This window comes from Wyeomyia smithii, chromosome 2, assembly GCF_029784165.1.
Source record: "Wyeomyia smithii strain HCP4-BCI-WySm-NY-G18 chromosome 2, ASM2978416v1, whole genome shotgun sequence".
Taxonomy (NCBI): Eukaryota; Metazoa; Arthropoda; class Insecta; order Diptera; family Culicidae; genus Wyeomyia; species Wyeomyia smithii.
Window position 1 is genome coordinate 17,196,372 of NC_073695.1, and position 16,729 is coordinate 17,213,100.

The 16,729-nt window shown below is 38.5% G+C and overlaps 3 protein-coding genes across 3 annotated transcripts; 1 reads left to right on the forward strand and 2 right to left on the reverse strand.

The window, feature by feature from the left end:
- Positions 1-4,989: 4,989 nt before the first annotated feature.
- On the reverse strand, positions 4,990-6,293 carry LOC129722936 (protein YIPF1). The gene is made up of 5 exons (XM_055676802.1): positions 6,044-6,293; positions 5,782-5,978; positions 5,534-5,725; positions 5,388-5,480; positions 4,990-5,324 (listed from the first exon to the last, which is right to left on the reverse strand). The coding sequence occupies exons 1-5, from the start codon at positions 6,177-6,179 to the stop codon at positions 5,061-5,063; spliced, it is 882 nt and encodes a 293-aa protein (XP_055532777.1). The 5' UTR covers positions 6,180-6,293; the 3' UTR covers positions 4,990-5,060.
- Positions 6,294-6,944: 651 nt separating this feature from the next.
- Positions 6,945-7,657, forward strand: LOC129722937 (probable protein BRICK1-B). The gene is made up of 2 exons (XM_055676803.1): positions 6,945-7,232; positions 7,408-7,657. The coding sequence occupies exons 1-2, from the start codon at positions 7,115-7,117 to the stop codon at positions 7,515-7,517; spliced, it is 228 nt and encodes a 75-aa protein (XP_055532778.1). The 5' UTR covers positions 6,945-7,114; the 3' UTR covers positions 7,518-7,657.
- A 4,869-nt stretch (positions 7,658-12,526) lies between these two features.
- LOC129725918 (uncharacterized) lies at positions 12,527-13,900 on the reverse strand. Its single transcript, XM_055682356.1, has one exon. The coding sequence runs from the start codon at positions 13,898-13,900 to the stop codon at positions 12,527-12,529; it is 1,374 nt and encodes a 457-aa protein (XP_055538331.1).
- Positions 13,901-16,729: the final 2,829 nt, after the last annotated feature.

Here is a 16,729-nt window from a genome sequence, read left to right on the forward strand (position 1 = left end):
TCCATTTTACCCCAAACGGGACGCCTTACAAAAAACGCAGTTTCTTCCACTATTTTTTCCACTATGCTATCGTAATCTTTTATCAAAATGTAGCCTTCTACTAGACAAACAGGGCAGCAAAGCTGATTAGACTTGAAATATTAAAGAATTTCTCTATAACCTTAAATACACGAGCGTAAAACTTACAGCGAAATCAACTTTTGATGTTTCTTTTCTTTACATTGGCACTGCGGTGCACCCATCACAGCAAACCATGAAATTTTTATGTTAGGTAGGGTTCGGTAGTTTAAGGAAAGGATGAAGTAGTACATGGAACCCGAGAAAGTCATACTTTTCAAGATAAAGCACCGGTCCATTTCACCCCAGGGGTCCAAATTACCCCAAACTACCCTAAATGGAAGCAGCACGGCGAAACAATTCGGGTGTGCTTAGACGCGCGTCATTTTTCGTTGTTGATATTATTCCCCGCATGAAACGACGCGCTTTCGTACGATAGCGGCGGTATTAGCGGTAGATACATTTGCCAACACTTACTCCAGTGAAGCTGTGTCTAATTTTCAATGTGAAAACACCTTTTTTTTGTGTTGGCCGTGCGCATTAGGCCTCTGCCAGGCTAAACACGAAAAGCGGCGCGAACCGATTCGCCCGGCCGTAGGTTAATGTACAGCCGTGAGTAGAGCTGTGTAAGAGTATTCTACTTCAACCTTGCGGTCGTGGCTTTGCACACAACCCTCCTGTGATTTTTCTTTTTTTTTTTTCAAATCAACACTAAAACAAACAATTTTATCGTAAATATAAACTGGGATTGAATAAAATTGTCGATTGTGTACAAAGTACGACTGCTCGAAATTTGTACATTAAAAACTGCAACCCTTCTTATTGCGATAATATCGATAAAAGATGTAAAACTATCGATTTTATTAAATCGTTGACTACTAAGTGGTCTTAGCGCCACCATACTGCATATTGCGACATGCCAAAAAACTGTTGAATCTTTTTACACATGAAGCGAAATTAGCTTGGATGTCTATTATCTGTGCTAATACAGACAAATGTCTTCTTCTTCCTCACCTTTGTATACCTCATTGCAAGCAATAGACCATTTTACCTAAGGGGAGACAACTGGGTATAGATTTGCATCCACTTTGGGAACCACTCGCTGATTGGTTGAAATTAAAAACCCCGAGTGCGTTAAAATTTATCATCAGGTTTGCTGGCAGTGTTGCTGAACAGCATGTTTCTTTGTTTTGATCAATGTTTTTTTTTATGATGTCACCTGTTATAATCTAAAATATTTTCAAGTGAACATTCGAAATAAAGTACAAAGCGTACAAATACGGGTGAGGTAAGAGATCCGACTTGGATCATCACATATATCGATTACCAAGAGATCTAAAAGTGCGCAAAGAGATAATACGGTTTTGTCGGAAGTAAATAGTGTAGCGTAAGTTTATTTCTACTTTTGAATCCGTTCTGAATTAAGTTTGGAACAAACCTGTTGAGGCATATTGCTTGTGCGAAGAGTACAATTGGGTTGTTTAGTTATTCACGGATTTCCGATTTTTATATATCATTTAAAAGAGTGTAATTTTCTGAGCAAAACGTGATTTTTAAAACTTTATATCATTATGCTTCGATTTTTAAATGAAGAATTAAAATTCGCTCCAAATCGCTACAATGACAGTTGGTATAAGGGCAAACTGTCATTGTAGCGATTTCGAGCAGTTCTAAATCTTGATTTAAAAAGCGAAGGACAACGATAGAAATTTTTTTTAAATCACGTTTTACTCAGAAAATGCAGATCTTTCGGATGACATAAAAAACTGATATAGCTAAACAACCCAATTCAGATGGGTCAATGGATGAATCATAATCATTGATGGATGACACGTTTGATTTTAAGGATATTAAAGATGCAGATTTTCCGGTAACCCTCAGATAGTAAAACTATCGCCTGCAGGAGGAATTGTACATAATGCTGATAAAAAGCATTAAAAACATTCAAGACTTTTCGAGTGCATGGCATCAGTTACGGAAAATACAACAGGGAGCATCGAGGTGAGTGAGTAAGAAGAGTAAGAAGCCTGATGTCTCCCCTTAGCATTTTACGAGGCGTTTCTGAGCTCAATTCGTGGATGAAATTTTGACAGAAAGCCCGGAACCGTGGACATAACGCACGTAAAGGCAACATATCAATATCAACAGAATCGCGACACTTGTCAGTTCGTCCATGGAGTTGAAAATAGAACAAGGGGAAAAAACGTGATATTGCGACGCCCTTTACTTTTGAGGCAGTGGCGTGAAAAATAGCAGATAGAAAGAACCGTTTTAATGGTTTCACGGTAGAATCAAAGGTGCAAATTGATTAAACTATTTGCTATGGTGCTGGTTTAGCAGTTTGATAACAAATAATTACAGGTTAGTCAAAGAATTTACGATATTTAGTGAGGTATTCCCGAAATGCGGTAGTGTGCAGGAGGAAGCCATCGCTCCTCCCATGCTTGGATTCCGTCCCGCTTCACGGTAATTCGTAGGCGTACGAAACAGCGAAATGAAAAACGTATGCAGGAGTTTCCGTCCCGTAAAACATAGTGGCCCATGAGACACTATGACGACCTTCCCTAGCCATGACCTCCCGGCTTCGGAAAGCTAAAGGACCACATAGGCAACTAATCCAAATGAACATGGATAGCGACTGAGAGGGGGACCCAATTGGGTTGTTCAGCTATTCACGGATTTCCGATTTTTATATATCAGCTAAAAGAGTAAAATTTTCTGAGCAAAACGTAATTTTTCAAAGTTTAATATCATTGTCGTTCGATTTTTAAATGAAGCATAAAAATCGCTCCAAATCGCTACAATGACAGTTGGTATATGGACGAACTGTCATTGTAGCGATTTCGAGCAGTTTTAATTCGTGATTAAAGGACAATAATAGAAAATTTTTGAAAATCACGTTTTGCTTAGGAAATGCCGCTCAGATGATATTAAAAACTGATAAAGCTAAACAACCCAATTAACTATAATGGAAAGGCACTCAAAAACAAAAGCGGGAGCGGATGGATTACCAAATCCATTACGGCGTGAAAGATTGCAAAAATCGCTTTAAGAAATCACGAAAGAAAAGAAAAGCAGGGGCGACGCGCTCATACACAGGACTAACGAGTCTAAATACTCCGAGGTCTTGAGCGCAGCTAAAATATTGTAGTGAAGACGTCCGGACTATTCGTCGATCTCGTATCGACGACATGATCCTAGTACTTCGCAGAGATGCGAAGGGGAAGAGAGCTACCAACAAAGAGGTAGCTCAAAAAGTATTAGAGAAGGACCTGGTTAGAATCCTGGTCGTGAAAACGGCCCGACAGGTCTATTTTGTGTCGAAGTTGTGGTGGTGCAGCCACTTGGGACGCCTCCCAAGTTTTTTCGTATGCACCGGTAAACGGGATGCCAAGCACGTCACAGGAGGCTTCAAATGCCGCAAGCAACGACCCAAACCGCATACTGGCTACTAAACCGCAGGCGTTAACTGGTTACTAGGTATCAGATAAATCCGGGATGGCGGCCATATGGACGACGGACAGGTTCCCGGTTAAGAAGATCGTGTCGACTTCGAACGAGGGCTACGGAGTAGGAAACGGGTAGGAAACGTCAGGAAGGTGCGACGCGCCAAGATGGTGAAGCGGCCGAAAAGCAAAGCCTTGATGCTACATTCCGATTCGGAACTTGACCTTCTATTTACTATACACAGAATTCGCAGCCAACCGTTAAGTGTACAGGACAATTGCGGGGCTAGCGCTACGATCCTACTGACACTAACAGTCTCTCCCCAGTCAAGACTCGAACCTATGACGACTGCCTTGTTAGGCCAGCATCGTACCTCGAGACCAGCTGGGAAGGCCATTAGACTAAAAAAGGCCAAGAAGGCGCGGAGTAGGGGGACGCCCTAATACTCAAGACGGATTGGTCTAAATACTCAGAAGTCTTGAAGAAGATGAGGGGCGAAACCCAGCTCAAGGATCTGGGGGCGGACGTGCGAAGTATCCGCCGATTTCGCCCTAGCGAGATGATACTTGAGATCCAGAAGGACGCCAAGAATAAGAGAGCTACCTACAAAACGGTAGCCGAGAAGGTCCTAGGAAAGGATCCAACTCAAAAACCTGGACGAAATCACCGAGGGGTGCGGCAGTGCACAAGCGAAATGTGGGTCGGAGGTGGCCAAGGTCAATCCGCCTCCGAAAGGGCCGGTGGAGACGCAGGTCGCAGACTAGCGTCGGCGTATGCTATCCTGGCCTTGACGGAAGGTAAATTTAACGTCGGCTGGTCTGTATGCCCCGGGTATACTACAGCAACCGTACATTTGCTTCCGGTTCTTTGAGGGATGAGTTAACGGGTCTAACGCCGTTGGTGGTGGCGGGCGACTTCAACACTTGGGCTGTTGAGTGAGGAAGTCGCTCTACGAACTAGAAGGGTCAGATCCTGTTGGAGGCTTTGGCAATGCTCATCTTAGATCTGGCCAACCTTGGGGCCAAATGTACATAAAGCAGAAATGGTTCGGAGTCGATCATCGATGTAACGTTTTCCACCCCAGGACTGATCACGAACTGGACGATGGATGATGGCTACACCAATAGCGACCACCAGAGAGCGCGTTGGAGGCAGTTGCGGCTAATGCGAACCCATGGGGTGACACCTACGGGATTGTAACGGCCAAGATCAGACGTGCATCAGCCCCGGCAGAGCAGCGATGCAGGAGCGGATCATTGAGTGACTCTTCACACTCCACGAGCCAAAGGCCTGGCCTTCGGCTGTTGTGTCGCCACAAACAGTGAGTGACGGCTGTTTTGTTTGCAAGGCTACGTTTTGAGCAGCTGGAACCCCACCCACCTCCCTCCCTATAAACTTCGTGGCCCTCTTGCTGGCCACGGAAACAATTAATAACGTAATTCAGGCCTGATGGTATATTTCATTTGCAAAAAATACTGCTAGAAGTATCATTTTCAACTTTTATATTTATATTTATATTGTTACACTTATCACAATCATAAACCCAATCCCATCTTCTATTGCGTGGCATTTTTGGATGCGGTTATCACAGCTCCGATCGTTGTCTTTAGCGCTTCAACCTTACCAGTATCGACCGATTCGGATGGGTGAAAAAAGTAGAGCATAAATCCGGTGGCTAGGATAAAGTGCACTAACGCAATAGCGGGTGTGATAAAAATGGAAAACCTAGATGTTTTTATCGCCGGCATCAAAACCCAAAGTAGCGCAAATCCAGACAAGAATGTCGCCGTCGCTACCAGCAGCCACTGAAACAGGGTTACCTGAGGGAAGCAAATTAGCGACAGATTGATTGCAGAAAACGTTCATTCTAATGCAGAGCATACCTGTATAGTCCACAGAATGGAAGCAGGTACGTAAATGGCCATTGAATAACCATAAACACATACCAGTGACAGGAGACTGGGTGTGTAGGTAGGCTAAAAACATTGGATTTAAGTAAAAAGCATTAATCTTGTTGAAAGCTACACACTTCTTCTATATCCAGGTCATCGGTACGGACACTCCATCTCAATAGAGCCCACAAAGCAAACGGCACCAAGCTCGTGTAGAGAATGATCACTGTTGCGGATACTGACACCAGATGGAAATTGTACCGCCAGTGATGGTTCCCCGTGTTCTGCAAATAGCTCGCCATATTTCCAGAAATAGCAATAGTAAATATCTAAATCAAATTTATGAAAAGTGAAAGTGAAGTTGTAATAATGACCCTGTAGTTACCAACGTGATCACAATCCATATCGGACCGTACAAATCCGGATTAGTTCCAATGTTGAGTTTCAGATAATCTGTGGGGGCCCTCTTGGGAATAATCGAAGTGGCTATGCGATCCACTACCGTCATAGTATCAACATCGAAGAACCTTTGGTAGTACTCGAAGCTCAAAAACGATGAGCCCTTTGGCGTAGTACTGTTTTCTTTAAATAAATCATAAAACACAGATTGAAATTCAAACTACCACAACATAATACTAATACACTACCTTCATCGGATGGGATTTCCCGGTTTGGGGAAGTTTTCTTCGGCGAATCTATGTTCAGCTGGGCACTATTGGCATTACCTTCCGATATCAGAGGAAACTCCTTGAAGGACAGCAAATCATCCACACTGGGTTCCATTGTTGCACGTATGCACGACCAGACGGAAAAATAATCCGAGAATTATCGATCTCCGAGAGCGCAAGAAAAACAGAAAACAATCAGCTGCGCCGCGAATTGACACATCGACCAAAACAACAAAAATGATGACGTCATCAATGATGTGCTGATTTTCGAAGTTCGAAATTTGTGCATGCGTAAAACTGGTAAAACTAAAAGCTCTATTTTTCCACTACTGAAGCGTTAAATTTATTATGTGGTGACAGTTATTATGCGATATTTTCTACCTAAAAAATGGAAAATTGTAATTTTAGAAGTTTACCGTCCATCGCTTTATTTTATTCGTTCATGAATATCACCCAGGGGCCTATAAACGTCAACATTTTGCCTACCATCATAAATTCATCACGGCGGTAATATTTCATTTCAAATGCTTACAAAACTTATCTTAGCCATTGAAAGTGCACATTGTACTGAAAACAAATGTTGAGCTCTTGTTTTTTCGCATCTAAAACGACATTTAGTCGAGAACAAGTCTACCGACAAAATGGGACGTTTACTCTATTTCACTTGTTTTAGGGCAAACCAACCAAAAAGTGGGTACCAGAAACGCTGGTACCAGAATCAATGAGTGGTAGATGGAAAATGTATGGAGTTTGACAGCCAAAAGAGCCCCCTGATATCACCAAATTAGATTGAATGATTTGTTTTAATGTTCTACATCTGATCAACTTTTTTCACGGACACCCCTAATGCAAACTTGACGCTGTTTGCGTGAAATCCGTCTGCGTAAAATTTTGTTTGACGTTTCCGAATCCCATCCCAACCCAACTAATAAAAAAGTGATTCTCGTATAGTGGAAAGCAAAAAGAAAAGTTTTTCGTGTCGTTCGGTCTCAATTTAGCGATAATTGCAAATACAACGCTCAACAAGCACCAGAACCATAAAATTCACAGATGGAGACACACCGGGAAGCAATTCAAAAACAAATCCACCAGGATTGGGCAAATCGGGAGTACATCGAGGTGATTACAGCTAGCATCAAACGAATTACCGACTTTCTGAATTCTTTTGGTGAGTTTGTTAGTTATGTTACATTTTTTTTATTTATATACAATTTTGAACTTGGAAATTAGTAATGATTTGTTGATTTGTCATCGTCGGCTTAGACGAGAGCTTGTTTTTTTTTTTTTTTTTTGCTATTTGGTGACATCACAAGAAGCAATAATGTTCTCCGTTTGTCCTTCAGACATGAGCTGCCGGTCGAGGCTTGCTGTTCTCAATGAAAAGCTTACTACACTGGAACGGCGGATTGACTATCTAGAAGCATGCGTGACCAAGGGAGAAACGTTGCAATAATTTCAATATTTTGAAAGCGAAGAGACACAAAAAGGAGAACCTGTTCGGGGAGTGAGAGTTATCTTAAAGTAAGTTTTAGTCGTAAGCAAAATACTGCACGTGCAGTTGAAAAATAAATATATCTGGAATCTTATACATTAGAGGACTACGATAGTGAAATACTATGGAATTTACGTTTTGAAGACAACACTTAAGCTATAAGCATAGAATTTACGTACTATCATTACGCATGATCCATTTCGATTTCAATTCATTTTTGGAAATCAAAACAGGCAGTTGATCGGCATGAACATGCAGAGTGTGCCTCCGTAGAATATTACTTGCGAAGGATTCTCCGCAAAGGTTACATTTGTACGGTCATTCACCAGTATGAATGGGCATGTGCGTCTGCAAGCGACTCTGATTCGAGAACCACTGGTGGCAAATTTTACATTGCAATACTTTCGGCCTCACCTTCGCTTTAACCGACTTTGGACGTTTAATGATTTGCATATGAATTTCGTGTGCACAAAGTAGATGTCTCCTCTTCACTGCTTCAGAACAGTACTTTTTACCACAAATCTCACATGCAAACTTTTTTCCGCGTTTGCCGTGGTTTGATGGCGTATCGTTGGTTGAAATCAGTTCAGATAATGGTAATAACTCATCTTCTGTTTCTTGACTTGGTAGCTGGTCGGTTATTGATATCTCTTCAACTTTTATGCCATTGTGTGTACTTAGCTTATCAAATTCATGCTGCGTATCGTCTAGTTCATGCCCTACGTACTCTTCATTTAGTTCTGGATGTTTCTCACGGGTTTGTTGAATTTTCTTCAAATGTCGCTCACTACCCAGGCATCGCTCCCGAAACCGTACTGCATTTGAAAGCTCTGTCAAGCATGTGCTGCAAATGCTTTTGGAAAATACATCATTCTCTGAAATCTGTATTAAGATATTTTTAATCCATTTAGGATATTTCTCTAATATTAGAAATATAGTGATAACTTACTACAATTCCCCCACAATCCACCAGTAATTCGTAGATCTGACTGTTGAATTCGTCCAGAGTAACAAATACGTTAATTTTGTCATTTCGCTCAGTCAGGCAGCACCGGCATCTTTGTGGCAACACAAGAGACATATTTAATGTAATTCACAGTTCAACTTAAGCTGAAATTCATGTAAAAACAATTCTCTAGTAGATACTCTCAACTTCTTCTTCTTCTTCTCTTCTATTTGAGCTGTCCCTGTTGACAACTCGATGGTAGGGCTGAGTGACTAAGACTATATTGCCCTGTGATTTTTAGCAACGCTCGTAGTACTCCATGTACAACCTGTGAAAGAGATAGGAAAGGAGATTAAGGCAGTATGCAAACTTTGAAAGCAAAAATATATAAGGTATATATGGTTTAAATATCAATTTTTGTTTCCTTAAGAAATTTGACAACTTCTTTAAATGTATTTACATTTCGTGTCTCGAGTAGCTCAATTAATGTATTAAACTTTTTGTTAAAAGAATATTTAATTCGAATATTATCAAATTTCTTACAGAATAATATAGTGTGTTCTGAATTTTCTATTTCCTGGCATGTTTCGCAGTTCTCGTTATTTTCTAATTTCATTTTGGCACGCCAAAATTTCGAATAATCGTGTCCAGAAATAAGTCTATTCAGAAGTCGTGTTTCGTAGTTCGTTAGGCCCTTGTTGTGGAACCATGGTTTCTCTGTTATGGATGATTGAAATTTATAAAATTTAATTCCTTTTCCTTTAGTTTCAGCATAATCACGATACCACAAATTCGCCTCTATGTTAACCTGTTTTTTGATATTTAAAATAGCGTCTTTCAAAAGAATACTATTTTGTAGTGAGTGTGTCTCATCTAAACCATTTTTCGCTAACGCATCTGCTATATCATTTCCTTTGAGATCTATATGGCTAGGTATCCACTGAATTGTAACACCCCAGTAAAAAGCTTTTTTTATCATACCAACTACTAATTTACTTCCGTATTTGTTTTCAATGACATTGTTAATGATGACGCAAGCTGATTTTGAATCGGTATAGATCACAGCATTCTGGATTTCCCTTCCATGGATATCATCGAGAGCCAAATCTATAGCGATCAACTCAGCTGTTGTTATGCATGTTTCTATTTCTAATCGTCGACTGATCCTAGTGTTCGCGTATTCATTGAAAACACCTACTCCACAAATATTTTTATCTTTTGATGCATCAGTGAATATTTTTGGTCTATTTTTGTATTTTCCATGCATAGCGCATAGAGTGGCTTGTTTCAATTGAAATTGATTTAAATTCTTTTTTGTACTTGTAATATTTCCTAAGGTGCTTTCTACTGCTATGTTCTGATAAACTGACGGTAATTTTTCAAGAGGAGATATTTTGTTAATTTGATTATGGTACTCTAAATATATTTTCTCGATATAAGTTAATTTACGTTCATCAATATTAGTTAGATCTTCTAGTTTAAGTTGACTACAGATAGTATTGTTTGTATAAAAGTATCTAGCTATTTCTTTCGCCGTATTTTGTTTGTGTTGCATGTGTATCGGTATTTGACTACTTATTGCCATTAATGTGTTTAATGGGGTGGTGCGACTACAGCCAGTCACATGTCTTATGCAAGCATTTGAGATTGTTTGAAGTGATTTTATATTTAGTTTTCCTGTATTGTTAAATAAAGAGGCTCCATATCCTACAACACTGTTAATTAAAGAGTTATATACGTTAATCAAAACTTGAGGGTGACTGCCATTTTTGATACCAGATAATACTTTGATCATATTTAACCTATCAGTTACTTTTCTTTTAATTTCTTTAATGTGTGATCCAAAACTCAAAAACCTGTCTAGAATAATTCCTAAATGAGAGTAATGACGAACTGTTTCTATTAAACTATTATCAATTGTTATATTAAGAATGTTATTACTATTTTGAAATAATATAACTTTAGTTTTCTCAGCGTTTATGTGAAATTTCAATTGTTTCATATTTAAAATTAGTTTATTCATGAATATTTGAGCTTTTCGCTCTATTTCTTGTAAATTTTTCCCTCGAACTGTAACTGCAAAATCATCTGCAAATTGAATTAACTGAATGTCTTCATCCAAAAAATTATGTAAGTGTGCTGTATATATGTTGAATAAAGTAGGTGACATAACATCACCTTGCGGAAGGCCATTACTAACAATACGCTCAAGTGTTTTTTCTCTAGTCTTGAAAGTTATTCTTCTGTTTTGTAAAAAATTTGTAATCCATGTTATTATTTCATATGGAAAGGAATAATCAATCATTATTTGCTCTAATATATCTACATCGATGGAATTAAATGCATTCGAAAGATCTAGGAAGATAGTAGCGGATATGAATCCCTGTCTTTTATTTTGCTTAAGTTTGTTAATTAGATAGTTGCTACAAGTTGTTGTTGAGTTATTTTTACGGAAACCAAAAGAAGTATTCGGTAGAATATTATTATCTGTTACAAAGGTTTGCAATCTTGACAGTACTTCAGAATTTATCGTTTTGGTGATTGTTGGAATTAAAGATATTGGTCGTTTCCCTTTAATTGTTGACTGGTCTTTGCCCGGTTTAGGTATAGCTACAACATTAATTGTTTTCAAGGACATTGGAAGGTAACCGTTTCTCCAATATTTATTTATTTCTTTAACTATTGCCTGTTTTGATTCAAAACTTAAAGAGCGCAGCATATCGTAAGTAATTTTATCTTCCCCTGGGGATGAATTTTTCTTTTTATTTAATATGTGTTCAAATCTTTCCAAGTCCATTAAATCGTAGTTTATATAATTATAGTTGGATTCTAAAAGCCGAAAATCGTTTCTGCCAAAGTGCTTAGTCAAAAAACTTTCGGCCAAACACTCATCATCATAAATAATGTTATTAGTTTGTTTTCTACGTTTTCCCGTTATTTTGTTTATTCTATTCCAAAGTTCTTTTGAGCTTAGTGAGGGATCGATATTGGTTAAAAATTCCATAAATTTTGCTTTCATTTCTTCCCTTTTTAATTTATTAAAAATTGCATGCGCTCTTTTGTAATTAATTAAATTTTCAGTGTTTGATAATTTGTTAAAATCTGTTCTTGCCGTTTTTTTATTTTGCCATGCCTGTTCAACTCTATCTGACCACCAAAATTTAGGTATATATTTATTTTTAATTTTGTTTTGTTTATAAATTTTTTCGACCATCTTCTGAAAATCTATGATATCATTAATGTTAGCTAAATTAAGTTTTTTTATCTCTTCTGTGATTTTTTTGTAGTTAAAGGTATATTTGTTTTTCGAGTACTCTTTACAGTGAGAGATTAAACTAATTTGTATTGCTATATGATGACTACCAATACTTAAGTCTAATGTTTCCCATTTCAAATCATTAAAAATATCACTAGAAGCTAATGTTATGTCAATTGCCGATGATTGTTTGTTAAGTTCTATTGGAATAAAAGTTTTTGATCCATCGTTAAGTATAAGAACATTGTAATGGTTAATTTTATCCATTATTATGTCTCCCTTTATGTCACGATAATCGTTTCCCCAAGCGTAGTGGTGACCATTCCAATCACCGCCAATAATAACTTTTTTATACATTTTAACAGCCTCAAAAATTTTCGTTAAATCATCTTCTAGCTCATGTGCTGATATTGTTGGTTTAATGTACAATGCAACCAATATTAAATTTAATTTAACAACTTTGATTCCAGTAACCTGTGTTGAATCTGATATACCATTAAAATTTACGACTGTATAACTCCAGTCTTGGTGCAAAAGAATTCCTGCTCCTCCGTAATTGTCGTTTCGCGAGTTTAAAATTTTGTGGTATCGCGATATGTTGTACTTACTCGTTTGTTCCAATTCGTATTTAGTCCAAGTTTCAGATAAAAATGCTGCTGAATAGTTATTTTCGAGTAATATTCTTTGTAATTCATCCTTGTTTTTCAATAGGCTTTGTATATTCAGTTGTAATATGTTGAAACTATCCATTAAGAAAAAAAAATAGAATTAAAAAATAATATCATCTAATTTAAAGTGTTTTTTCAATACTCCCTTCATCAATTGCTTTTGCTTTCCAGTCCAAGATGAAATTTCGCTTTCCTGGATTATATCACTGTAGAAACCCATCAGTGCTCCTTGGGTATTACGGTTCGCTGTATCTGTAGCTGCCTTCACAGCTCCTGCCATGGTGGTATTCCATCGTTCTGCTTCGCTCACTTTGTGCGGGTTAAACCATCCATTTGCTTGCTCCGTGTTATTCATTTCCGCCTGATCCTGTTTACTCCTAAATTCATCGATTTTGCTCCGTTTTTCAGTGATTAGCTCCAAATTTCGTCTACTGTAACTTTGTTCCGTTTGTACACGTCCATTGCCATTTCTCTCCCGGATTTCAATTTTACGTTTCGGAATAGTACCTGTTACCTGGATCGGTTTCTTAATATGTTTATTTGCCGCCATAAAAGCGAAGCTTTCTGCTGGGGTGGGGTCTGTTGCACTCTCAGCAAGGGCTTCATACACGTTGCTGGTTAGAACAGGTGCGACAAGCTCTCGTGCTTCCACAAATGTTAAGCTTCGTTTTGCCATTATTGTTTTAATCGTTTTTTGCTTTTGTCGTTCCGGACATGTTACATCAGTAGTTTTATGGTCCGAAGATTTGCAGTACAGGCACTTCACAGGGTTTGTGCAGATTTCGTCCTTTTCGTCGTGTATCTGCGAACATCTTGAGCACCGTTGTTTACCTTTGCAGTTATCCGTTTTATGATTGAAACGATGACATTTTTCGCAAAACAAGACTTTTTGCACGAAAGGTCGCACCTTGTTAGTGCAGCAGAATAATTTAACCATTTCTGGTAGCTGGTTAGCGCGAAATGTTACACTTACTCGGGTTGTCGGTTCCTTTATTCCGTTTCTGAATCGGTTTAAACGATAAACGTCTACAACCTGGCAGTCGCATTCAATTTCCGCCTTTATTTCACGAATATCGATATGCGTTGGAATTCCCGCGAGGACTCCAGTTACGCAACACAAATGTCGCGGTACATACGCTTTGTATCCAAGCTTTTCCAGCTTTTTGTCCTCAACAAAAAGATTCGCTTTTGTATAGCTGTTCAAAAAAACTATTATTTTGTTCCGTCCAAGGTATTTCAGGTCGATAACGTGGTTCCGATACTTTTCCATTTTTCGAATCGCTGATCCGAGCGAAAATTTATTGATTTTCGTCTCGTTTAAGCATTCGACAATTACTCGATATGGTGCTTCATCTCGAATTGTATATAAAAACGATTCCTTAGAGTTGTTCAGTTTTGGCGCGTTTTCCTTCGTAGTCTGAGCGTCCATTTTTCCAGGATCTGTCGGGCTCGGAAGCCCTTCAGCCCCATCCATTTTCCTTTGTACTCGCAGTTGCTGGTTTCAAAGGTTTCCTGTCCAAAATAATTTCTCCTCGCACTTCTGTATGAATATTTGGTAGCCGCTTTCCACAATTCCAAGTTTGTCTCTGAAAAAGTCGAAAGAAATCCTTAATATTTTTCCTCGTAAAGCACAGGTGAAAACTTGACCTTTCGCCTTGGCGGGAAAAAACCGAATGACTCTCAACTTCTGGTTAGCCGCTGCTTTTATTTTGTGATTCTGGTCTTTAAAAAATATTTTGTTTATATTCAAAACCATAGAAACCTCCAACGCGCATAGAGCTGCTGATTGAAGACGATGTTAGTAAGAAAAGGTGAGGAGTTTTACCACAAGAAAAAGCAAGGTTTTTCAGTTTCACTATTTTCCTTCCTGAAGTGGATTAGCTTGCGATTACTAGTTACAACATATTTAATTTTACCAATTTGAGTTATGCACAGAATGGAACGTATATGCACACTTAATTTATCTCGGCAAACTTCCCAACAGCTGATTGAGCTCGGCGAAGTTTTTAACAAATGTCAGCAATATATTTCGACGAACATTCAGCAAATATATCGATTTACCGTAAACCAGCATGTATTGACATTTTGTTTGCCGAAGTACTTGAAAGTTCTGCCGAAAACTTGTAGAACATTATGCTGAATATATCAGCTGTTAAGTTCTCGGCAATAAAATCTAAGTTTGTGCGTTAGTCATAGTATTGGCCCCATTATTCAATTTCACTTCTTGATACCCGAAAAAATTTATTCTCAAACAAAAATGAACTTGGTTTTGTGGTTCACAAATCAGATATCTGTATCAAACAACAAATTGCAAAATGTGAGTGAAAAATAATTATTAATATCTGATGTTTTTAAAAAATTTTATCAACCAATCAGATTTTCGAGAAGCGATGAAAAATGTTTTTAAATTCAATACGCAATGCAAAACTTTCTAGAAAACAAATAAATTAACCTTTTCCGGTGTTTGACGTGATTCCCTAAAAGCATAGCGGGTAAAGCATATAGTTCAGAAGAAACTATTAGAAATATTATCATAAATAATAGTTTTTTTTCCTGTATGGACTTCCTCACTGCGACCAGAATCGTTGATCTATTGTGAGATATGCCCGGGTGTCTGTATTAGCAATACCGCTATTAAGAAGTGGCATGCTTACTGTTCTCCTATACCGAGCCTCCTTCCTCCTGCCAAATATCGCCATTTATAATTCCCTGGAGAAGTTTCGTCGTGCGTCCTTCTGGCCAGTTTTATTGATAAGAGGGACTTATTTTTGTCAAGAGGAAGTCACGCAAAGGTATTGTAGATTTCAGCGTGAAGAAAGGGTAACTGGTGGGGATTCTGAGAATAAACCCATGCTTAAAAGTCCTTTTTGACATCGAATGGTCTGATTCTACTAAGATTCGAGCCCACGACCATCCGATTTTTGAAATAGTTGTAAACCGCTCGATGGAACCAAACAAGAGATCGAAAATTAAAAAAAAAACACACTTAAAATTTATTGCCAGGTCTCGGTAATTTTTGCCGAGAACGGCACCACTGAGTGCTCGGTTTAAAAAAGACTGGCAGCTGTCATTTTTTCCAGGTCTATGAAAAGACGCCATTTTTCTATGACTGAAAAATGACAAGCAAAATATTGGAACGACGGTGGGTTCGAAATGGAAATGGAACCACAAAAAAGTCACATACAACCCAGTGCAAAAGCATAGCCGCGTCTAAGGGCAGATTTTTTCGTAAATTTCGGTTCAACCTAACTGAAATTTCGGCATAAAGTTTTACTGAGCTGTCACTACCGAGATTACGGATATTTTATGCCGAAATTCTAGTTAGGTAACCGAGATTTACGAAAAAATGTGACAGCTTATGAATTTTTTTAAACCGAGCAATCAGTGGTGCCGTTCTCGGCAAAAATTAGTTTCTGTAGAAGTTGGAAAAATAAAATCTTCTCTAGAAGGTAGAATATATTGAAAAAACTCAAGTTTAATTTAAAATTTCATTTCCATTTTTCATTTTGCGATAAATAGATGGTGGAGCAGTTGGAGCCAAGTCTGTTCAACCCCGATATTAAGGGACGGGTAATGGCTGACTGCCACATGCGGGACTGTATGAGTGCCATTGGAAGGGATTGAGAATGAGTTTGAGTGTTCGCCATCGAGTAGCACGTCTGTTTGTCTGTGGTACTGGTATTATCCGAACGATGATTTTATTGAAAATTTTTAGAAGTGTTATGTCTATGAGTCTGTGATACTTCCTTCTTTTTGTCTGTCTTGATTCAAACAACATCAAAAAATATGGGTCCCAACGCGGCCTGGAAAGCATGAAGACAAAGTAAACTAGAACCACAGACCAATAGACATAACAAGTCGAACAAATTTTCAATACAATCATCGTTTGGATGATTCCAGTACTTTACGTTAGTAACACTAGCACCATCTGCTGTCGTGTTCGCGCTGTGTCATGTATTTCGACATCAGCGCCAGCGTTACTGCATGTGTCAAATGGGGAACTACAAAATATGTATGAGATTGCATGACAGCGCCTCAGACGACGTTTTCGCGCGATGACTGTTACAGTGATGAATTGATGATTCGCTCGTTGGATGTTCGTTAGTTGGAGGTTCGTTAGTTGGGTGTTCGCTAGTTGGGCTGTCACCCAACTAAAAAGCATAATCAATCGCGTAATTTGAAACGTACATGTTATAAATTTACAACATTTTGTGTGTAATTTAGAGGTTTACTGTTCGGTTGTTTGTTCTTTTATTTCTTCAACGCCTTTACCGGAAATATCCAGCGTTCATCCAACTAACGA